General features: G+C 51.3%; 13 protein-coding genes across 13 annotated transcripts; 6 read left to right on the top strand and 7 right to left on the bottom strand.

Moving 5' to 3' along the window:
• Nucleotide 1: 1 nt before the first annotated feature.
• NEDG_01128 (uncharacterized protein) lies at nucleotides 2-685 on the bottom strand (the record flags this gene model as incomplete). The annotated part of the gene is made up of 1 exon (XM_067688546.1): nucleotides 2-685. One exon carries the CDS (start codon nucleotides 683-685, stop codon nucleotides 2-4), a length of 684 nt encoding a protein of 227 aa, XP_067543734.1.
• A 218-nt stretch (nucleotides 686-903) lies between these two features.
• NEDG_01127 (uncharacterized protein) lies at nucleotides 904-1,728 on the top strand (the record flags this gene model as incomplete). The annotated part of the gene is made up of 1 exon (XM_067688545.1): nucleotides 904-1,728. One exon carries the CDS (start codon nucleotides 904-906, stop codon nucleotides 1,726-1,728), a length of 825 nt encoding a protein of 274 aa, XP_067543733.1.
• A 151-nt stretch (nucleotides 1,729-1,879) lies between these two features.
• NEDG_01126 (DNA repair protein RAD5) lies at nucleotides 1,880-5,686 on the bottom strand (the record flags this gene model as incomplete). The annotated part of the gene is made up of 1 exon (XM_067688544.1): nucleotides 1,880-5,686. The coding sequence occupies one exon, from the start codon at nucleotides 5,684-5,686 to the stop codon at nucleotides 1,880-1,882; it is 3,807 nt and encodes a 1,268-aa protein (XP_067543732.1).
• An 18-nt stretch (nucleotides 5,687-5,704) lies between these two features.
• On the bottom strand, nucleotides 5,705-6,583 carry NEDG_01125 (cyclin-dependent kinase 2; the record flags this gene model as incomplete). The annotated part of the gene is made up of 1 exon (XM_067688543.1): nucleotides 5,705-6,583. One exon carries the CDS (start codon nucleotides 6,581-6,583, stop codon nucleotides 5,705-5,707), a length of 879 nt encoding a protein of 292 aa, XP_067543731.1.
• Nucleotides 6,584-6,777: 194 nt separating this feature from the next.
• NEDG_01124 (60S ribosomal protein uL23) lies at nucleotides 6,778-7,140 on the top strand (the record flags this gene model as incomplete). The annotated part of the gene is made up of 1 exon (XM_067688542.1): nucleotides 6,778-7,140. The coding sequence occupies one exon, from the start codon at nucleotides 6,778-6,780 to the stop codon at nucleotides 7,138-7,140; it is 363 nt and encodes a 120-aa protein (XP_067543730.1).
• A 131-nt stretch (nucleotides 7,141-7,271) lies between these two features.
• On the top strand, nucleotides 7,272-10,166 carry NEDG_01123 (uncharacterized protein; the record flags this gene model as incomplete). Its single annotated transcript, XM_067688541.1, has 1 exon — nucleotides 7,272-10,166. One exon carries the CDS (start codon nucleotides 7,272-7,274, stop codon nucleotides 10,164-10,166), a length of 2,895 nt encoding a protein of 964 aa, XP_067543729.1.
• A 52-nt stretch (nucleotides 10,167-10,218) lies between these two features.
• NEDG_01122 (signal recognition particle receptor subunit alpha) lies at nucleotides 10,219-11,541 on the bottom strand (the record flags this gene model as incomplete). Its single annotated transcript, XM_067688540.1, has 1 exon — nucleotides 10,219-11,541. One exon carries the CDS (start codon nucleotides 11,539-11,541, stop codon nucleotides 10,219-10,221), a length of 1,323 nt encoding a protein of 440 aa, XP_067543728.1.
• Nucleotides 11,542-11,757: 216 nt separating this feature from the next.
• Nucleotides 11,758-12,084, top strand: NEDG_01121 (uncharacterized protein; the record flags this gene model as incomplete). The annotated part of the gene is made up of 1 exon (XM_067688539.1): nucleotides 11,758-12,084. One exon carries the CDS (start codon nucleotides 11,758-11,760, stop codon nucleotides 12,082-12,084), a length of 327 nt encoding a protein of 108 aa, XP_067543727.1.
• A 55-nt stretch (nucleotides 12,085-12,139) lies between these two features.
• Nucleotides 12,140-13,540, bottom strand: NEDG_01120 (sulfate permease, SulP family; the record flags this gene model as incomplete). The annotated part of the gene is made up of 1 exon (XM_067688538.1): nucleotides 12,140-13,540. The coding sequence occupies one exon, from the start codon at nucleotides 13,538-13,540 to the stop codon at nucleotides 12,140-12,142; it is 1,401 nt and encodes a 466-aa protein (XP_067543726.1).
• A 111-nt stretch (nucleotides 13,541-13,651) lies between these two features.
• NEDG_01119 (26S proteasome regulatory subunit T3) lies at nucleotides 13,652-14,830 on the top strand (the record flags this gene model as incomplete). Its single annotated transcript, XM_067688537.1, has 1 exon — nucleotides 13,652-14,830. One exon carries the CDS (start codon nucleotides 13,652-13,654, stop codon nucleotides 14,828-14,830), a length of 1,179 nt encoding a protein of 392 aa, XP_067543725.1.
• A 106-nt stretch (nucleotides 14,831-14,936) lies between these two features.
• On the top strand, nucleotides 14,937-17,381 carry NEDG_01118 (uncharacterized protein; the record flags this gene model as incomplete). Its single annotated transcript, XM_067688536.1, has 1 exon — nucleotides 14,937-17,381. The coding sequence occupies one exon, from the start codon at nucleotides 14,937-14,939 to the stop codon at nucleotides 17,379-17,381; it is 2,445 nt and encodes an 814-aa protein (XP_067543724.1).
• Nucleotides 17,382-17,434: 53 nt separating this feature from the next.
• Nucleotides 17,435-18,049, bottom strand: NEDG_01117 (transcription initiation factor TFIID subunit 12; the record flags this gene model as incomplete). The annotated part of the gene is made up of 1 exon (XM_067688535.1): nucleotides 17,435-18,049. The coding sequence occupies one exon, from the start codon at nucleotides 18,047-18,049 to the stop codon at nucleotides 17,435-17,437; it is 615 nt and encodes a 204-aa protein (XP_067543723.1).
• Nucleotides 18,050-18,082: 33 nt separating this feature from the next.
• NEDG_01116 (uncharacterized protein) lies at nucleotides 18,083-21,790 on the bottom strand (the record flags this gene model as incomplete). Its single annotated transcript, XM_067688534.1, has 1 exon — nucleotides 18,083-21,790. One exon carries the CDS (start codon nucleotides 21,788-21,790, stop codon nucleotides 18,083-18,085), a length of 3,708 nt encoding a protein of 1,235 aa, XP_067543722.1.
• Between the last annotated feature and the right edge of the window lies 1 nt (nucleotide 21,791).

Below are 21,791 nucleotides of genomic sequence, written 5' to 3'. Positions count from 1 at the left end.
TCTATAAACCATTTGCACGCCTTCGTTGCCATTGTGGGCAGTTTTGGGGCGCGCTCTCCTCTATATCCAGTTTCTGGCACACAGCTGTGAGTTTTTTACACTCCACCTTCATAAACTCTGGGTTTCCCGTATACTCCCCTGGAAGTATGTGTTTGGGCATGTTCTTTTGTATGAAAGCCACTGCTGCCTCCCAGGTCTTGTGTTCAGTAACCACTTGCAAGACAATCAGGGCTAGCCATTGAATCCACGGTCTATTTTGGTGCTTTTTTGGCCACATGCTTTCTTGTGCCCTCTTGCATGGTTCCATTAGGATTGCTCTGACTCGTGGTATTGCCACTTCTGGCCAGAAATGGGCCTCTATCTTTTTGTCTCTCATACTAACGAGTATTTCGTTCTTATAGTCTCTTAGTTCTTCTCTTATACCAGTGTACTGCCCGTCTTTAAACCTGTTCTCATGTAGCTGTAGGACTCTGTCTACTTTACGATGTGGTGGCAGCTGTCTCCAGTAATGTATTTGGTCCAAAGCCGAGAACAAGATTGTTATTGGTTCATCCCTCTGCCTTCCTCGGCTTTCGACCAGCAGGTCGTCAATTAGTTCGTCCGCGGATAGTATGACGTCTTCTTGGAACGGAGACCTTTTATGTTGTTCTAGCTGGTTTGTGTGCTGTGCTGTGGTGTTCGGCATTTCAACCTTAAATGTCCACACAAAACAACTATTTAGACAGTGTTCGGGGTTTTCGGGTGTTTTCGGGGTGTTCGGATTAGTTCTAGCAGCTGTGTGCCACGGATGGTAGGTGGGGTATAGAATATCTAAGCGTGTGTTCGCGATATTGTTCGGGCTGTCAAGTCAGTTGACAGGGATGGTCTATATACTGTTGTGGCCATATGAAAGATTTTCAATAGATGGTAAAGAAAGATAAGAAACCTAGCTTCATACTTGCTTCCAAGAGTAAAGACGTTCGGGTTAGTGTTCGGGGGGGCGAAGAAAGCATGTTTGTTGAAATAACCCGAATCGACACAGCCCCCAGCACCCCAAGAAACAGCATTTTAAAGACTCTTCTGGCTCTTGCAGTGTTTATGTGGTCAGTTTACACCATTGCTGTTCCGTGCATTTGTGCTGGGGCTGTTTGGCGTAAAAGTGATGGCGATCCAGACAGATCTTTCTGGGGCACTCTGTTATTTGGCGACCTCTGTCTTGTCAACATGCAACTGATAGGCACCCTCTTATTTGGATACCTGGTCCTGGGCCAGTGTCTTGGCATTAAGTGCCTGCTAATCACCAAGGGGCATAGTGGGCATACACAGGCAGGCAGGTGGCTGGGTGTCTGCCACGCAGTGCAGGCAACAGCTGTCGCCGTGGGCATCTCGGCGGTGGGTTGTGGCATCTTCTTTCCCAGCAAGTTTTCCCAGTTCATCCCTTCCCTGATATTCACCGGGTGGTACGGCCTCCTTGGGTACACTACAATGATCATGTATCCCCATCCATTCATGTCTTTTATGTTTGAGTCTATGTTGCGGCACTCGGGACTACGCCTAGGCATGAGCTCCAAGACGCGAAAACGCTTTCTTTCCTCGCTGTTTATGGTAGAGCTGTTATTTCTTACTGTTTTGATCCTTTACACTGGTGCTTTTCAATTTACCATTGCCTGTTTAATGGAAGTTACCACCAAATCAATTGAAGGCTGGTTTTTGGGCCTTGGCATGAGCGGAATTGAGGTCGAGAAGTGAGCCACACTCGAACTCTCGAACTCTCGAAAAAACCCGAAAACCTGAAAACCTGAAACCGGGTTAATCAAATAAGCTTCCGTTGCCTATAAAAAGACGGGCAAAATAAAAAACGTGCATCTGTATTGGGGGGTTGGTTATCGCGTGTGCTTGGTTAGACGTCATAGATGGAAAGCCGGCCAATGTGTGGCACTAGTTGGTCGTCTCTGGAGATGCGGTAGAAGTATTCAGTGCTCCCCGACTTAAGAAGCTCTCTCACAAAGTCTTCGTCGTGGGTGATGACAAGAAGCTGGAAGGATCCCTCGGCCCTTCGCGCGTTAATAATTGCAGAAAGGGCTTTGGCAAGCCCTCCTATGTTCTCCTTGTCAAGGTTGGTGGTGGGCTCATCGAGAGAAAGAAGCCCGCAGTTGTTGCTGAAAGCCTCAGCGAGTGCAAGCCTCACAACGATGGACGCAAGAACCTTCTGCCCTGCACTGACCCGCCCACGCATCTCTATTTCAACCCCTTCTTTGTCCATTACCACCATGTACGTTTTGTCAAGCTTGGACACAATCCTTATCTTTTCGATATCTCCTCCCTTGTAGGTCATGCTCCATATCTCCTTGATGATGGCGTTGACTTCAGCAAGTTTTTCTGAGTGGTAGCGCACAATTGAAGCCTCCAACCCCTTTTGGTACTTGTCCAGGTCGGAAATACTCTCTTTGGCCACTTTGATGGTTATGAACATTGACAGCTCCTGTTCCTCAACGTCAGCATACTCTTGGAGGTCCTTCTCATCCTCTTGTTTCTGCCTGGCAAGCGTGTGCACCTCTCCAGCCGTTTCTGACAGTCCCTGCTGCTCCTCAGCAACCCGAAGCTCCAAGGCTTTTATCTCGCTCTTTATATCCTGGACTGTATCCTGGGTCACTCCACACTGCACTATCTGCTGCTTGAGGGCTAGGGCGCGAATGCTATCTTTAATCGTTTGGGCCCTGGCCTGGGCCGTGCTTAGCGAGGCTAGTTTAAGAGCCAGGACCTCTTTTTCGCCTCTGACTTGGGCCTGTGTTCTGGTAAGTTCTTCTTCTTTTTTGCGGTCTTCTTCAGTGTAGGTTACCTGATTGTGCGCTTCTATCTGCTCCTGGAGGGAGCTGATTCGGGCCTGGGTGCCCTGGAGGAGGGGCAGGGACGTGCTGTGCTGGGCAAGAAGCTTCAGCTCGCTTTTGACGGCTCGGCGCTCTTTTTCCCTGGTTTTGAGCTCTTCAATCCGCCTCTGCTTCTCTGATAGTTCTCTGCAGACCCCTTGGTAGGTGTGGGCAAGATTGGCCTTTTCAGCCTCAAAAGACACGGCCTCGGTGTCGTACCGGTGCCGGGCCTCCAAAAGGTTTTCAAGCTCCTTTACCCTCTGCAGCGACCTATCCGTCTCTTTTTCATGCTCCAGGAGCTTTTTCTGCTCTTCCTCTTCAAGGTGCTCTAGTTCGTGCAGAGCTGCCTGCTTCTCTTTGTACTGGACAAGAAGGTCTTGGTAGGTGCTTGGGGGAAGAACAATGCTTTCTTCCCGCTCTCTGAGTCCTTCAATGTAGAGGTACTTCTGCCTGAGCTCTTCAAGCGAGGCGTCTGAGTGCTGGGCTGTTTTTAGGAGAATCGACCACTCCTCTAAGGGAACGTCTTCCTGGAGGCTTTGCTGCTCGGGGAGGAGGGGGTGGAACAGAGCGGCCACCTCATTGAGCAAAGCTTTCTGGAGCGACTGTCTCTGGGCATAGGCTTCCTTAGCCCTCTCCTCGCCCAGCTCTTCTTCTAAGGCCTGCTTTCTTTGCTTTATCTGCTCAAGAATGGCATCGATCTTCTGGAGGTGTCCTTTGGTTGCGCCGGCCGAGAGTGCGCCTTTGCAAAAGGGGCAGGACTCCTCGGCCCTGTTTTTGAAGGCGGTGTATATCTCCTCTGAGGCAGAGAAGCCCCCGAGCTTTCGGTGCAGGGCAGGGGTGCTCTGGCTGTTTTCGGTGCAGAGAGAGACTTTGCGGTGCTCCTTAAGACGCTGGAGCAGCTCCGTCTTTGTTATTGCGCCTTTGTCCGTTATAAGCTCGGAGGTAATGTTTTTAAGTATCTCCTCGATTCTCTTGGCCTTGGCCTCTTCCAGGAGGGCGTGTGCCATGGCTGCAGCCCTCTTAGCTGTTTTGTCTTCGATGTATCTCTGCTGCTGCGCCGTGCTCTGCTGCAGTCTTTCTTCCAGGTAGACAATCTTTGTTTGGGCCTCTTTTCTGAGACGTTCAAGCACGTGGAGCATCTCGCCGCGCGGGGTGCTCTGTGCCTCGGTGGGGTGCACTGTATAGGCCAGCTCGGCCTCTTTCTGAGCGATCTCTTTCTGGAGGAACTCTTTTTCCTTGTACTTCCCCCCAAGCTCCAGGGCCCTTGCAATCTCTTGCTGGCACCTGTCTATGCCCTGGCGGACGCGCGCTTTGTCGGCGGCAAAGACCCTCCTTTCGTACACGGCCCCGCTCCTAGCCCGGTGCCTGGCCAGGTCTTTAAGGATGGCTTCTTCTGAGGAGGCGTTTTTCTGGGCGTGCCCATTGATGGCGCCTATCCGCTCGCACAGTGCGCTGCTCTTTTCCTTCAAAGCCCCCAAACCTTCCATGTCCTCGGCCATTGTCCGGTGGCAAAGAAGGATGTCTTCGTCCACGGCCATTTCAGCGAGCCCGGTCAGTGCGCTGTAGGCATTGCAGGCCCCCTGGAGCTGGGCGAGGGACGGCTCAAGGGGGCGGCCAGGGTCGGGCTGGATCTGCCCAAGCAAAGAAGCGAGGTAGGCACTCTGCCCCACAACTTCTTCAGCGCCCGCAGATAGACCCTCCACCTCGCTTCTGGCCCTGTTTAGCGCAAGCACCTCTTTTTTCAGGTACTCGGCTCCTTTTGTTGCAGTGGCGGTGACTTCTTCTGCCAGGTGCTCTATTTCTTTGCGGGAAGTGTCTCTTTGTCTTTTCAGGGCCGCAAACATCTCTATCTTGTCCTGGAGAAGGACAGCCTGTCCTTCAAGCACGGAGACGGCTTTTTCTATCTCTTGCGTGTCCTCGTGGGTGAGCCTTTGCTGGAGCGTGGCAAGCAGGGCGGCCAGCTCCTCTACCGGCTGCGCAAGAAGAAGCGTCTTTGAGGAAAGCCCGCTAAGCTCCGACTCAAACCGCTCCTTTTCCCGGAGCAGTCCCAGGGCGTGCTCGTGCTCCGTCTCCCGCTCGCGGAGGACCTGGCGGGCCTTCTCCATCTTCTCGGTTTTTTCGTGGGCGGTGGCCGCGTGCTGGGCCACTCGCTCGTCAACCCGGGCTATGCGCTGCAGCAGCTTTCGCTTTGCAGCCACCGAGTGCTGGACGGCAGCAAACTGGGCATCCAGCACCTTTATGTCAACGTTCTTCTCTTTTTTCAGGGCTTTAAGCGCCTCGAGCGCCTTGACAAAGCGCGCAGACGAAAAGATCCCGTCCATCTTCTTTTTAAAGATCGCTGGTTCAGCAAGGGGCCAGGTAGACTCTTCCTGGTGGCAAAAAATAACGTTTTCAAGCACTGCAGACGTTGTGCCCAGCAGCATGGGCACCTCAGCATCTAAACTCCCGAGTTTGTTGCATATCAGCCTCTTTTCCTTCCCCGAGACCTCCCAGAGCGAGCTTTCCAGGGTTTTCGTCTCGCTCTTGGCGCGGCCCGAGGACTGGGCCATGGCCCGGAGCAGCACAAGCTCCTGCCCCGAGCACGACACAAACTTCATCATCACATGGGCCTTGGTCTCCGCCTCCCGCGAGAATCTTGGGTCGTGGACGAAGGCCCCGTTTTTGCTGTTCGGGGGCAGGCTGCCCGTGGCCGCGTACTTCAAGGCCTCTATCAAAGTGGTCTTTCCAGTGCCGTTCTGGCCCACAACCAGGGTCAGGGGAGAGAAAAGCTCAATGGTGGCTGGGGCGTCTTCAGGGAACGAGCGCACCCCCTTAATCTTCAGCTTCTGGATCCTTGACATAAAAAATTCATTGCGCATTTACTTATTCTTATCCTCGGTCGCAAAGTAGGGGTGGGCCAGGAGAGAGTTAGCTGAGGGCCGCTCCAGGGGGTTGTAGGTAAGAATGTCGTTGACCAAGGCCATGCACGCTTTATCCCCCAGGCTAACCCCCTGTTTTGACCACTGTGGAAACTCCGGGTGGAAGTTTTTAAAGGTGCTAATGCCCTCCCAGACGCTTTCATTCGGGGTGCCAAGGACCTGGAACATCTTGTAGAGCTGGTCTATCTCGGAGTCTCCCGTGAACAAAGGCTTCAACAAGACAAACTCGGCAATGATGCAGCCAAGGGACCAAACGTCAACGGCCGTTGAGTAGTTTTTTACGCCAAGAAGGATTTCAGGGGCGCGGTACCACAGAGTAACTACCTCGTTGGTCAGGGTGTGGAGGGGGATGCCTACCGACCGGCCCAGGCCAAAGTCCGCCAGCTTTATTTGGGCGTCTTTGGTTATAAGGATGTTTTGGGGCTTCAGGTCTCGGTGGAGGATGCCAATCGAGTGGCAGTAGGCCACCGCAGAGGTTAGCTGGCGGGAGAAAGACCTAATCTGGTCGGGGGGCATAGTTCGTTTCTGTGTTCTGGTTAGGTCAAGGTACTTCTTGAGGTCTGTGTCCGCGTACTCAAACACAAGGTAGAGCTTGTTCTCGGTGTAGATGACCTGGTGCAGGGCAATGATGTGGGGGTGCTTCAGATTTTTAAGCAGGGAGATTTCACGGATGGTGGTGGCAGGGACGCCTTCGCGGTCGTCGCTCAGACGAACCTTCTTCAAAGCGACAATTCTTCCGGTGCTGTTTTCTCTGGCTTTATAGACGACGCCGTATGTTCCCTCTCCTATCTTCTCGATCTTATGGAATGTTTCGGTCATGGGAGAAATAAAAAAAGCAAAAATACGCTTCCAGCCGGACTCGAACCGGCGACCTTTCGGTTAACAGCCGAACGCGATAACCAACTACGCCATGGAAGCACAATTTATGAACAGCTTGTTTCCAGATGGTCTCTGGGCCGGGGTGCCCATGGAGGTTTCTTGAGAAGAAAAGAATTCTTTTTTTCTACCCCAGAATGACAAAGAAATTGTACAAGAAAAGCATTAAGCTGACCAAAAACGAGCTAAAAACCCCACAGCCACTCTCAGTGGTGGAACAGCTTGCAGCAATCAAAGCTAAGCTCCCACAGGACATTATCAGGTCTTCGTCCAAGAGCGAGAAGTCTATGAGGGTCATGGAGAAGCAAAACACGCTGGTGTTCATTTGCGATCTTAAAGCCACCAAGCCAGAGATAAAGCAGGCTATTGAGGAGCTTTACTCTGTTAGACCAACCAAGGTAAACACAGCCATCACTTTCAAGGGACAGAAGAAGGCTTACGCAATCTTTGGAAAGGAGCACAGTGCACTTGAAATTGCCAGTGCCGCAGACATTATCTAATAAACGCCGCGGTAGTAAGTAGTAGGTTTTGGGTTTGGTTTGCGGTTTGGTCAGTTGAAGTTTACTCTTTTGGGAAGTGATGCATCATTTAGCAATTTTTTTATTTGCTGGTCTAGTTTTTACATTAAGCAATGAGCACACGCGGAAGTCTAGAAATGACAACAGCGCCGTACAAAGCCTTGCAAATACCAGTAATAGGGCTGAACGCTTCTCTGCTGGCGCTTGGAATAATGCTCTCTTTCACTAGGGGAGGAATGAACCTTTACACAGTCTTTTACAGCCGATCAATGATCGATTTTGCTCTTCTGTCGCTGGTGTTTATGGGAGCCATTCTTCTGGGCACGGTCTGGGTGTTCAAGGACCCGAAAGGTATCTGGGAGGAAACGAAGAAGAAGAAGCTGGCCGCGGTTGAGAGTGTGTTCGGGCTGGCCGGAGTGGCTCTGCTTGGAGCGCTTGGGATGTCCCCCGCTTTTGTGGTTCTGCCGGTGGTCGCCTCCTTGTTTCTTCGGGGACAGGGCGTGTTTCCGGCTCTGTTTACGGCGGGAGCAGGTCTAACAGGCCTGCTTTTGGCGGGGCAGGAGTCTTCGTATATGCTCCTGGTTCTTGGGGCCCTTGGGATGACTTTGGCCGTGCTTGGGACAATGGGCCTAGAGCCCCTGATGCTTCAGCAGTCTTACACGGGGTACGTTCACTACATGATGATTTTGTGCATTATGCTGGGGGCGTTGGCGTACAGCCCAATGTTTTTGGTCGTTTTTCCTTTGGTGGCCTTGGTGATAGTAAACTTTTCGCCGCACCTGAAAAAGTCTGTTAAAGCACTTAACCGGCGATTCGGGATCTCAAGCGCCATCTACTCCCACATAACCTCCAGAAGCATGCAAAAGCTTTTCACCTTCCTTCTTAACCTGACCAAGATTGTTTTGGTGGCTCTGCTGGGCCTGTTTGTTGGGTTCCACTTTATCTCGTGGTATACCAACAACCCGATTCTTATCCAATACTTCAAGATAGAGGTCACTGAGGCAGATGCGCCGTTTTTCGTCTACATCTGCAAAACAGTGATGGCTGTGGTTGATGGGGTAACTAGCCGGGTTTTGGGCTTTGCTGCATACTTTACGCCACAGGCATTCATTGCCAACGCTCTGGATACGTGTGGCATGGACATTGCCGATCTTAGAACGTCCAAAAACGTGTTTGCGCAGGGGATAGTCCTAATCTACAACATCATGGACTTTAGTGGGCACTTCATCAAAACTTTGCTCTATCTAATCTTCAGGTTCACTCAAAGAATTCTTGGAGTTTTCAACTACATCCCGGGAACTATTGGATCGTTCGCCCGGAAAGTGTCTTCCGTGCTGAACTTTGCCAAATACATCTACTCGTGGACGTTTGGGTGGTTCATACCTTACCACGCCCCCGGTGCACTACCTGCCACCGCAGACGCCCCTCTGGCCACCTCATACGTGGCCAGTGCTGGAAGCAATCTGGTTTGGGCCCTTACGCTCCCGATAAGAGCTTTTGGCTCGGGGTGCTCGTATCTATACACCGGGGCGGTGTTTCTGGTGGCTGGCGCGCCTGCGCCCCCCGTACTCACCATTGCCCCAGAAGTTGACACCTTTAACCCGCTAAACATCATTGTCAGTGCCCTTATCAAGGGGGGTGCTGCTGTTTTGGGGGGGTACCAGTACATGGTGCTAAGCAACTGGAACGAGGCCTTCTCCACCAAGACCTACAATCTAACAACCACCGGTTTTGAGGCCACCATACCCCTAAATGTTGACTACAACATCGACTCGCTCGAACCAGAGTTTGAGCGTGCCACCTTCTACAAGCGCTTCATGGAGACATACTGCAGGAAGTCAAACGTTCTCACCTACCTTGACCCAGCAGGAGCCTTTGAGGAAACAACCATTTTCAAGGACAAGGAAAAGAACAACTTTGCGGCGTACATGCAGGGAGGGTGTGCCAGGCAGGGGTCTTCACGAACAATTGAGGCTGAGCTTCTAAGCATTGGCGGAGCAGTACCTAACTTTTCCATTAAGGAAAAAAACGCGATCAGCAGTGCCTTTGAGTACTTCCCAGACTTTAAAAGCAAGACAGAAGAAGAAAGCGTCCTCAGACTAAAGGAAGAGATCAAGGAGTACACCAAATACCTCAAAGCCCCGACAAAGATCGAGAAGCTCTACGTTTTCAAGCTTTTATCCATCTTCAAGAAGTATCTGAAGGTGCAGTATGCCTCCATTGCCTACGGGTGGTCGCTGGCCCTGAAGGAAGACCTGGCCGAGTACTACCGACAGTACTACTACCGCTTCCTCATTCTGTCACAGCACTTCCTTGATGGCATTAACGGTAGCATTGAGAAAAGCGTCTCTTCAAGCGCTGTGTCAATGTTTAACACACTGATCCAGAGCCCGTTAGACACATGCACCAAAACCTATCTTGAAGATATCATCAAAATGCGACTGGCCATCCTCAAAAAAGAACTTCCTTTCCTTACGGAGAAAGAGGCAGTTGATACCTTCTACTCTCGGTTACGAGATATTATTGAGCCAGCAACTGAACCTACCGAAAATGGATATTTCCTAAAAAGGATATCTTTAATCACTTTATCTGAAGACGTTGTTAAAGAGATGAAAAAAGATCTACCTCTGCAAATCAAAAGAACAAGCAAGTTCAAGAACCCCAAAGTCATTGATGGCAACCTCGTGTTTGCCATACGCCTGGAAACCCTTAACTACAACAAGACAGCCTCCAACCGAGTCATTACCCACCAGAGTGGCCATTCACTAACCATTACCGACTCTTCAGACGATACAGTTATTATGGTCTCCGTTAACAACCACCCAATAGCCACCCAGGCTGTAAGCATTGGCGAGGTCAATGGGTGCTCCATAGAGATAAACGTGCCCAAAACCAAGCTGGACAGCCTAATTGGCGGTCCGTCTGTGCCCGCGCCCAGGTACACCGTTCAAGTTTCTGTTTATTCAAACCACGTGGGCCTGGTACACCACCTCAGCTATGAAGAATAGCTCAAATAAACCACTAACCGAACTAGTCCGTCGTCTTTGGACCGGCAGAGCACTACATCTGCACAAGGGCCATACAAAGACCGTTAATGTCAAAAGGAAGAAGGTCAACGTTTTTTTGCCCAGTGCCTATGAAGATAACTGGCTTTTTCAGAGTGCACGACAGTCCCAGGATGGTGCCAACTTTGTCCCCGACAGTGTCGCACTTAGTAACCACTATACCATCTATGCTTTTCTCAACACAGGCCTTTTCAACGTAGTCGTTGAAGATGCGAACCTGCTCTACCGAGTCATTGCCTACCAGCGCCTCTCCAACATAAATTACCTTATGCGGCTTATTAATTCGGATCATTTTTGAGAGGGAAGACATTGAGCTACTGTTGCTTGGCATGCGCCCGCAGGTGTCAATAAGCACCACATCGTACTTGTTTTCCCTGGCGTGTGCAATGGCCTTGTTGGCAACACTTGCCTCGTCTTTTCCGTACCCTTTCTCATACAGGGAGATGGCATGGCCTTTGCTCTGGTACCGGTCCACGTAGGTTTTTAGCTGCTCCACAGCTCCACTTCTGAAGCCGTCGCAGGCAGCTACGCAGAGGCGGAGGTTGTTTTTCAGGAGCCAGAGACAGATTTTAGAAAGGGTGGTGGACTTGCCCACCCCGTTCACGCCCACCATGCAAAAGACGTAGGGCCCTTTGTTTGCCCCAACTACGCTCTCTATGTCTTTGATAATGGTTGCTGGGAGGAGTATGGGCATACTTTGTTCAATGACTTTTTGAATACTGTTTTTTACTTTGGCACTTTCAGGTAGCGAAGTGACGTCATTGCTTTTGGTTTGGAAGATTTCTTTGGCTAGCTGCGTGCTTAGCTCGTGTGGGACGTTTTTGCTGTACAGGTGCTGCCTAATGCTTACCTCTGTAATTGCGCTGCCTTGTTTGAAAAGGTCAAAGAAGCTCTTGCTTTTTTTCCACCTCTCCCACCCCGTACGGTCTTCTTCCGTGTCTGAGTCTGTCGTGCTTGTTTGGACGTACCTCTCTTCTTTGTCTTCGCTGCTCTCTTCAAAAAGCCCTTCTGGGCGCTTTTCTTCGCTGCGGGCGCTTTTCTGGTTGCTGTGTTTAGATTCTGTTCGCTCTTTTGTTTCCAAGAGTCTTTGTTCTATCTCTGTCTCAAGCTCTCTACTCTGAAAAACGGCCAAGTAGATGTTTCGCACCCCCAGGACGTACGAAATGTAGTCGTTTCGCACTCTCTTGGTTTGTACGCCAGGCGTTAGCTCCATCTCAGTGATGAAGTGTGCCAGGTAAGCTGGCTGCATTCCTTCTTCTTTCCGGACAATACCTCCTCTGCTGAAGACAACGCGGTAGACCACTCCCTTTATGCTCATAAATAAAATAAACTAATCCACCAGATATTTGGTTAACTTGGCAATATGCCTTTTTCAGCCTTCTATGCATGCATCAGTGCTGCAGTGCTGCATACCACCACATGCCACCTGCCACATGCCACCTGAACCTTAGTTGGTTGGTCCATACACATGCCGCCCCCAAACCCAAACCCAACCACTACAAAACCCAAACCCAATCCTAACAATTTTTTATTAATGAAACAAATGAGCATCAGAAGAGTCACAAGAGTCATAGTTGCAGCGGCCTTTGTTCTGATGGGATTGGGCAGGTGCCAGGCCGGAAGAAACCCCTCCTACGAACAGGACCTCTTTTTACTTGAACAGTTAGCGAACATAAACGAGAACGAGCTAGACCAGTACATAGACACCAATCTATACGAAGAAACCAGAGAGATTGACAGACACCAGCTAAAGTGCCTAGCAGTCACCTATAAAGAAGCTAGGAAGTTCACCAACCTCCTCCACCTAGGCAACCAGGAGGAAGCAGGGCCTAAGGACGGCGAGGACATCTTGTACCTCTAACTAGATGTTCGGGTTCGGGTTGGGTGCCGACAGGCCGAAAAGCACCGAAACAGACCTAGGCCATTGGTATTGTGACGGCCACAAAGTCGTCGTCTTCTTCTTCCGCTGCTCTGCTCATGTACTTCGCATGGATGGCTTTGGTGCCAAAAACAAGGAATCCAGCGGCCATCCCAAACTGCAGGTTATTAAAGCAAAGCGAGGTGGCAGTAACTATGCTGACAAAGACCATGGTGTATACCCCGCTCTCGTATATTTCCTTGAACGAGCCATAAAGAATGTCCAGCCCAACAAAGAGGAGGAGAATATCAAACGAGAGCTGTGGGGTGTAGTAAAGAAGGGGTCTTCCAATAAAGAAGAGTGCGGGGAAAGCAATGCCAAGCACCAAGGTATCTATGCGCTTAGTTCTTACGGGGGTGTTGAGCGCAATGGTGGACGAGGAAATCAGGTAGGTTGGGAAGCCTCCACCAAAAGCAGATAGGCAGTTGGCAACGCCATTAGCCAAAAGCTCTTTCTTCATTAGGCACGAAGACCCCGTGCCTTTTGAGATAGCTGGGATGTTGATGGGGAAGTGGATCATATTGAGCAGGGTGATGGAGAGAATGGAGAGGATTTGTCCCCAGACGACATCTAGCCGAACCTTACTCAGGCCGACCTTGACCACCCAGTCCTTGATTAGCTCTTTGCTCGCATTGGTTGGCAGGAGGTTTAGCGTCCTCAGCTCCTCAACCGTCCAGCTGTTAGCCCAGGCCACCAGATAGAACAGGCCAATAAGCATGGCTACACAGAGAATGTAGGCGTACCGGCTAATGGCAGGCACTTTTTTGGAGAGAAGCTTGCAGCCCAGCCACAGGACCACGCCTGTAGCGTTAAAGGCTGCGATGTTCATGTAGCCCGTCTTTGAAAGACTCCACACCGTTGCATTGGCAAAGCGGTAGCAAAAGCAGCCAACCACAAAAAACAGGGAGAGGCCTATTTCTGCCGGTATAGCTGATAGTATCTTGTTTGCGTTGAAGCAGTAGAGGAGAAGGAAGGCTACGCCAGTGAGCAGGGTGCTGAGAAAAAGGGAAAACAGGACCGTTGACATGGTCTCTTCGGTGGACATCTTTAGGCCTTCAGTTGCCGTGGTAATGTCTGCATAAAGCTTTCTAATCGAGAAAAAAGACTCGGAGATGGGGGAGGAAACGAGGCCCACCCGAAAGGAGGAAAGTCCGTAAAACGTCAGCTGAGAAATGCAGCAGCTCATAACGAAAAAAAGAGTGCTGATACCCATCATCCCAGTCACGTCGTTCAGAGGGTCGTCGGTGAACGCTCGGCTTCCCAGAGTGACAAGATCCATCAAGTAGAGAAAGCAGCCGTAAATTGCCGGAGCTGCTCTCTCTTTAAGGTTGACTTTCTTCAGGCGTTGGAGGGAGAACGTGCTTGGTTGCGTCTGCTGCTCTGGATGCATGGTGCTCATTGTAAATTTTTTTCGCTCCGTGGGAGACTTATGCTTGAGCTCTCCAATAAACGGCGCCCCACCAATAAAATAGAGTTCAGCGCTATTTAAATAATTCTTTTTCTGTTTGTTATGAAGACACAAAGTGCTCTGGAGACAACGGGAGCCTTTGAGTATTTGAGGTGTATAGAAATGGAGCGGGAGCTTGAGCTGGTCAATCTAAAAGAAAGGTACATCCTTGAGGAGATAAAGTCCCTGAGGAAGGAAATGCTCAAGTCACAGCAGGCAATTGAGCGGGTTAAGAGCGTGCCTCTGATCATGGGGCAGTTTCTTGAGGCAGTGGATGCAGAAACAGCCATTATTGGAAGCACCGCAGGGTCCAACTCCGTGGTCAAAGTTCTGTCGACCGTTAACAAAGAGCTGCTTAAGCCCAATACCAGCGTTGCCCTCCACCGACACTCGAGCGCGCTGGTCGACGTTCTCCCCCCCGAGGCAGACAACACCTTCTCGGTGCTTGGCGAGGAAAACCGCCCCAACGTGACCTACTCCGACATAGGAGGCCTGGACAGCCAAAAGCAGGAAATACGCGAGGCCATTGAACTGCCGCTCACCGACCTGGCGCTCTACCAGCAGATTGGCATCGACCCCCCGCGGGGAGTCCTCCTCTACGGCCCCCCGGGAACGGGAAAGACGATGCTGGTCAAAGCTGTCGCCAACCACACCAAAGCCACCTTCATCCGGGTCAATGGGTCAGAGTTTGTCCAGAAGTACCTTGGGGAGGGCCCAAGAATGGTCAGGGACATATTTAGGCTGGCGATTGAGAAGGCGCCGTCGATTGTTTTTATCGACGAAGTCGATTCAATTGCAACCATGCGCTTTGATGCCGCCACCAGTGCCGACCGGGAGGTGCAGAGGGTGCTTCTAGAGCTGCTTAACCAGATGGATGGGTTTGACCAGACAACCAACGTCAAGGTTATCATGGCAACCAACCGAGAGGACACCATTGACCCGGCCCTCCTGCGCCCGGGCCGTCTGGACCGGAAAATAGAGTTTCCGGTGCCGGACCGAAGACAGAAGCGGCTTATTTTTGCAACCATTACGGGGAAAATGACTGTTGACGACTCGGTGGACATGGAAGGCCTCATTCTGCGCTCAGACAGACTCTCAGCGGCAGACATTAACTCCATTTGCCAGGAGGCCGGAATGCTTGCCATAAGAAGCAGCCGCTACGTGGTGATGCAGCAAGACTTTGAGGCGGCATATGCCAAGATAGTTGACAAGAAGAACGCCGAGCACGGATTCTACTACTGATGGGCTCCTGTTTGATAAAGATCACCGACGAATAAACCAATTGTCCAGTGATGCTTCCCATTGATATCGCTAGCCCGTCTATAAATACACCAGCTAACAGAGAGAGATGAAAGTAACCCACAGACTCCTAGCTAAGATAGCACTGATGATGACCACACAAATGCTTTTCTCTCTCCCGCACACGGAGGCAGCCGGAGCACCCCCCAAGCCTCCCGGACCTAGCTCAGGGCCAGGTGCCCCTCCCAAAAAGCCAGGTGCGCCAGGTAGCAAGCCTCCCGGACCCAGTTCAGGACCCAAGCCTCCAGGTAGCAGCACAGGGCCTAAGCCACCCGGGCCCAGTTCAGGACCCAGTTCAGAGCCAGGTAGCAAGCGCCCAGGTAGCAGCACAGGGCCTAAGCCACCCGGGCCCAGTTCAGGACCTAGGTCAGAGCCAGGTGCGCCAGGTAGCAAGCCAGGTGAAAACCCGGGGTCCAAGCCCAATGCAGACTTAAAAGCTCCCGGTGCAAAGCCTGGTGCAAAGCCTGGTGCTCCCGGTGCAAAACCCGGTACAGGCCCAGAGGCCAAAAAAGACCCAAAGACTCCAGGTGCAAAAGCTCCCGGTGCAAAACCAGGCACAGACCCAAAGACTCCAGGTGCAAAAGCTCCCGGTGCAAAACCAGGCACAGACCCAAAGACTCCTGGTGCAAAAGCTCCCGGTGCAAAACCAGGCACAGACCCAAAGACTCCTGGTGCAAAAGGTCCAGGTACAGGCCCAGACGTCAAAAAAGATCCAATGAGTCCAGGTGCTAAGCCTGGTACAGACCCAATGAGTCCAGATGCTAGGTCCGGTACTAAGCCCAATGCTGACCTAAAGGCTTCTCCTGGTGCTAAGCCCGGAACAGACCCGAACTCACCAGATGCTAAGCCCGATGCTAAGCCCAATGCTGACCTAAAGGCTCCAGGTGGATCTTCTGGTGGAAAGAAAAACCCGAACGGTCCAGACGGTAAAAGTGGAGGTAGCTCAGGAGATATGGACAATGACACAAACAAATACAGCCATTATAACAACAATATTAACAACCATACAAACAGGAGGAATGTTACCAATAACTACTACCATGGCTGCTATGGTGGCAATGGTGGAGGCCGCAATAACAGGCAAGTAGATGGATCCAATTCATCTAACTCATCTAACTCATCCAACTCCTCAGAAAACAGCAAAAACAACTCCAACCAAAGCAGTAACAACAGCTCATCTTCTAACCCGAACCCCTATGCTAAATCTGATGGGTCAAACCAGAACACTAAGAGTCAGTCACAGAATCCAATGTACAATAACAGCCAGCTCAAAAACGGATCTAGCCACTCACATAGTGGAAATAGCAACAGTGAATCAAGCCATTCACACAGAAACAATGGCCAAAACGGGTCTAACCGCTCGCAAAACACCCCGAACGGGTCTAACAACACACAGAACGGGTCTAGCCACACACAGAACGGGTCTAGCCACACACAAAACGGTCAAAACACACAGAACGGTCAAAACACCCAGAACGGGTCTAGCCACACACAGAACGGTCAAAACACATTCAGCCATTCAAACAATGGTGAGAGAAGTAACAGATCTAAGCGTTCAACTGGTTTCAATGACCAAGGATCATCTAACCACACCCATAACGGACAGGACGGCTCTAGCCGCTCACAAGACAGTCAGAACGGATCTAGCCACACCCAGAACAGTCAGAGCGGGTCTAATCGCTCACAAAATGACCGAAGCGGATCTAACCACACCCATAACGGACCCAACGACTCGCAAAATGACCGAGGCGGGTCTAGACGCTCACAGGACAGCCAAAACGGGTCTAGCCGCTCACAAGACAGCCAAAACGGGTCTAACCACTCGCATAACGCCCAAAACGGATCTAACCACTCCCATAACGGACCCAACGACTCGCAAAATGACCGAGGCGGGTCTAGACGCTCACAGGACAGCCAAAACGGGTCTAGCCGCTCACAAGACAGCCAAAACGGATCTAACCACTCCCATAACGGTCAGAATGGGTCTAGCCACTCGCAAAATGACCGAAGCACATTAAACCATACACAGAACGGGTCTAACCAATCTCAACGCTCGTGTAGTGGGGGTGGAGGTGGCCAAAACTCATCTAACCACTCGCAAAATGACCGCCAGAGCAACGAGTCAAGTGGCGGGTCCAGCAACTCAAGCAAGTCCAGCAACGGGTCCAGCAACTCATGTAACGGCTCAGGATCCTCAGAAAAAAGCAACAGTTGCCAAAAAAGCCAGTCAGAATCTGAATGTTGTCGTGGTGGAGATAACAACACCAAAAACAAAAGATCATGTGCAGGTCCTCACGGAGGCAGCCAGAACAACTCAAACGAAGAACAAAACTCTTCCTCTTGCTGTCACCACCGCAATAGCAACGCTAAGAACGATGAACAGAAAGGCAGCGGTGGAGCTGGTGAGTGCTGCACAAGTGAAGAAACATGTTGTGGCAAGTGTAAAACACCAGAGCCTGAAACAAACAAGAGATGCGTTACTTGCAATAGATAGCCGCCCCAATAAAAACATTGGATGCTTTTGATATTTCCGTAAAAGGAAATGTTTTATTTATTACTTGTTCGTTTATGATCTTTTTTTATCATTTGAAGACGTCTGGCATGCTCCTTATCTGGCTCTCTTTGTTTGTTGTAAGTTGTGGTGTTGTACATCTCCGTATGCCTCTCCATCTTCATAGCTAAAATAATGTCTTCTTTAGTGACGTCTTCCTGCCCCTTGTTCCTGGCAATGGAACAAGACGTCGCAATAAAGTTGTCAATAAAGATATCTGCGCCCCCAAGAAGCACCTTCTTCACCTCGGGGTCCACCCGCGGGTCCAGGCCCATTTCCCTAAGCAGGTCTGCTATCTCTATCCGTTCTTCAAGTGGATCACTGGGTGGCGCATCAAGAAACAGCGGGTCTTTCTCCCTTTCTGTCTTTTGCGGGTGACTCCCCAGGCTTGGTAGGCCTGCGCCCCCGCCAAAGCGCGCACCTTTCTCTTTGTTGCTCGTCATATTATTTAATTCTCTGATCTGTGAGGTAATTCTTGTCTTTTCATCAAGGAGCCTAGATATCATTCCGGGCGGTTTTGAGGATGCTCCCTGGAGGTACCTGTTGATTTCCCCAAGCATATTCTGAAGGTGCTGGATTTTCTTCTGGAGACTCTGTTCCTCTCCCCCCATAAAAATTTAAATGAAGCGGCCGTTTATTGCTTATTACTCCATCTGTGTGTATGGACTGTCGCCTGTTGCTGACTCTATCACCTGCATAAGCCTTTCGGCCTGGGAGCGAACCTTCTTGTCCTTGTGCTCCAGCACAAGAGCGAAGTATGGCGTGCTCTGCCCCAGGACCCTTCCTGTGAACTGGGGGTTCTTTTGGTAGGTTTTTTCAAGAATCCCAAAGAGCCCGGCCTTGTCTGCTTCTCGGGCCAGAGCCTGGAGAAGCGTCTGGTTAATGGCTTCTGCCTCCATGGGCTTGTGCCGCTCCTTTGACTGGACCAAAGAGGCAATGAGTCTTGGGAGGAGGAGGGCCTGTGGGGGGGTGAGGGTCTGGGCTGGGCTCTGGCCCAGGGCCAGCTCAATTGTGAGGCGGAGGATTTCCTGGAAGTTAGCTAAGGTTCCTTTGTCACAGGCAAAGTATTTAGACAAAACGTTGAGCGTTGCTTGGAAGAGTGGCGTGGGGGCCCTTAGCTCTGAGAGCAGTGCTGCTTCTAGCTTGGAGTAAAGCATGCCAAGAGAGGGTGTTGCTGCACAGGCTTTCTGGTCGGCGTTAACCACGTGCGATAGAATTTGCAGCAGCTGTGGGGAGACGCCCCCGGTCTTTTTGAGGAGGGCCATCCAGAGGCTTCTGGGCTCGCCTCCGACCCTGAAAAGCTGGGCAAAGGAGGTGGCAAACAGTTTGGTTGGGGAAACGTGGGTGAGGTAGAAGTCTTCCAGAAGTTGCTGTTCTTCCTTTTCCAACGGTCTTTTTTCGGCCCTCCGGGCAACGTACTCTCTTAGAATGACCCAGTCTTTTAGGTCGGTGATTGAAAAAATCAGGTGTCTAAGATCAATGAGGGTCAGGGCAGGAAGTAAAAGTTTTTTTCGGGTTGTTTTGATCAGAGCGGTGATTTCTGGGATGTACGCCGACATAATGTTTTCTTCTCTTCTGATAAGGTTGGCCAGTACCTGGGAGACGGCCTCGGCGGCCTCGACCTTGAATCTAAGCACTGCCTTGACAATGGCTGGCAGCTGCGAGGCGACCAGGCGCCTGATCTGGTGCGACCTTCTATCCCTGAGAATGTCCAGGGCTGTCCTGAGGTTGGCCTCTCCGCCGGTGAACAGAAGAAGCTTTAGGGCAGCTACCTTGGAAGCTGTTGAAGGCTTCTTTCTGAGCACCATTTGGAGAATCTGTGGGTCGTCGATCTTCTTCTCAACCAGCGCCCCTAGCAGTGCCGAGGCGTCGTGCCGGTGGAGGTACTTGCCGAGAAGGCTTTTCAGGGCGCCAAGGTCTTTGGCGTGGTGATGGGCGAGTCTTTCTGCGAGGCGGAGGTGGAAGGCTGCACTGCCCAGCGCTTTTGTTTCGGCTGCTGCGAGTGTTTTTTCAGGTACTCTCTTTTTTCTTCCAGCAATCAGTAGACTGATGCAATCTTCTTCAATCGCCTGGGCTGCTGCAACGGCTTCTAGGACTGTTGTAACGGCAAACGCGTTGTTTAGGTCTACCAGCTGGACGAGAGCGTCAATGGAGACCCTTTGGCTGAGCGACTGGAAGAGCACTGAGTCGCCGTTTTCTTTCAGGCGGAGCGCCTCATTCAGGATCTGGTGCTGGTCGGTGGTCTGGAGGTAGGGGTACTTAGCCTGAACGACGGGAAGTACAACACCGCGCGTCAGATCCGTCAGTGTCAAACAGGCACGAACGACGTCCTTATCCCCAATCAGCGCGTGCTGCTGTGCAAGAACGCCTGAAATCAGGCATGTCTTCTCTTTTAGGAAAAGCGGCGTAAAAATAAGTGACTCAGGTACTGGGCGGAGCGCCTGGAGGAGTATCTCTGTCCACGGCCCCGTTTCTGCGGGGGGGCTCTGGGCCAGTCCCGTGAAAAGCAGGGTTGAGATGCTAAGGTCTGTGTGCGTGGGCGCCCTGAAAAGGCGCACCCAGGAGTCTCCCGGGACACTGGCCCGCGTGTTTTGGATAACTGTGAGAACGGCCTTAATGCCCGGGTTTATCTCTGGCCGGGCGAGAGTGCTTACTGAGGAGATGAGCGAGGGAAGTGTGGACAGAAGCACAAAGTCTTGTGCTAGTGAGAGAAGGAACAAAAGCCCTGAAAGTGTTCTTGATCCCTTGCAAATTTTTTCTCTTATCAGCGACTCAATCTTTTTGAAATTTTCATGACTTGCTAGCTGGCTTCTTATCGGGGTGTACGTTTGAAACGCAGAAACAGTATCTAGGTACTTCCCAATGTGCGCGGCCAGAACGTCTTGCCTGATGCTTCTGCTCACCACTCCAGACCTGCTCTCTTTAAGGAAGTGGGAGAGAGCTTCCCAGCTGTCCTCCTTAGCCACTTCTCTTTCAATGACCTCATCCGAAAGGACGTCGATAAGCATGTCGACCATTTTTCTGTAGGTCTTGGTAGCTTTTGCATTTTCCAGAATCTTACTTTCCAACTGTCTATTTGGAAGAAAACTTTTAACCGTATCTATGTCTACATCTGCAATCTCTGGAACCAGGTTCCTTTGACTGCAAAAAACAATCTTGCTCAGTGCCTGAACCACTGGAACCCGAGACGCGCTCTTCCAGTGCTGGCTCTGGATGAGCAGTTCAAACAGCTGCTTGCTTGAGAGCAGGACTGTCAGTGGGCTGTTTCCAGCGCCGCTGCCGCTGTCGTGGGCTGTTTCAACCAGCGCTGTGGTTAGCAGGCCTAAAAAGGCGGACAAATCAACGTTTGAGGTGCCTGACACCACTTCGCGGTGCACCTCCTCCAAGAACTCGGTCCTGAACCCGCTCTCCCACATCGGTGCATAGTCGCCTGTTTTTCGGTAGTGCTTGAGAAGACACGTGAGTGTTGGGGCTAGCTCGGAGCCAAGGCCCACTTCCACTTCCACTTCCGACCCCAAGCCCAAGCCCAGCCCAATCCTTGCCTTTACCTCGTCTATCAGGTTAGTTCGGGAACTAATCGAACGAAGTGCTCGGTTTAAGGAGTGAACCATGTCGCTGGCCACCTCTCCCGCCACACCGCCTGCCACTTCGCTGCCCAGAGCATCCCGCACCTCTAAAAGCGCGCCAACCCAGGCAGCCAGGACGTCTTCGTCAACGCTCTCTCTGAACGCGTGGTGGAGCACCTCCTCAAAGAAGCCAAGGTGTCTTAGCCCGTCAATGTCGACAGAAACTCTTTTTAGAGAGTCAAGCAGGGCCATGCTAAGCACAATGCTCTTGCTAACGGCCCTTCCAACGGCCTGGAATGAGTACTTGGACGTAATCAGAGGCATAATTGCCTCTTTTCCTTTTATAGAAATTCTTTCTATATTAAGTAATAGTTCGTTATAATTTTGTTCATCTCGCAGCACAGCTCCAATTAAGTGGACGTACTCGTGCGTATCGACCCGATACCTCCTCAGCATCCACTCAACCAGGACCTTGGTGTGGTGGTGCTCAATATACGGAGCTAGCGCCCCTAAAAACGCTTTGACCCTTCTCGACACTGCCTCGTTCTCTTTTTCTGTCAGCCGGTCCCTTCTGAAGCTTCGACTGCCCGTGCCCGTGAAGCAGGCGAAGTACTTCCCGTGCCTGCTGTACGCTGCCCCGTGCTTGCTCCTGAATTCTTTAACAGCCTCAGCTACTTGATCGTAGAAGATGGCATCTGGGAGGGACGCAAACTCTTTCAAATGCTTTCCCCCTTTTGTTTCGCCTGTTCTCTCTCTTATGCGCGCCAGTTGCTGTGAAAGTCCCATG

This window comes from Nematocida displodere (genome assembly GCF_001642395.1).
Source record: "Nematocida displodere strain JUm2807 chromosome Unknown 3, whole genome shotgun sequence".
NCBI classification, from domain to species: domain Eukaryota; kingdom Fungi; phylum Microsporidia; genus Nematocida; species Nematocida displodere.
Note: the sequence above shows the minus strand (reverse complement) of the source record. Positions and strands in the feature narration are given on the sequence as shown.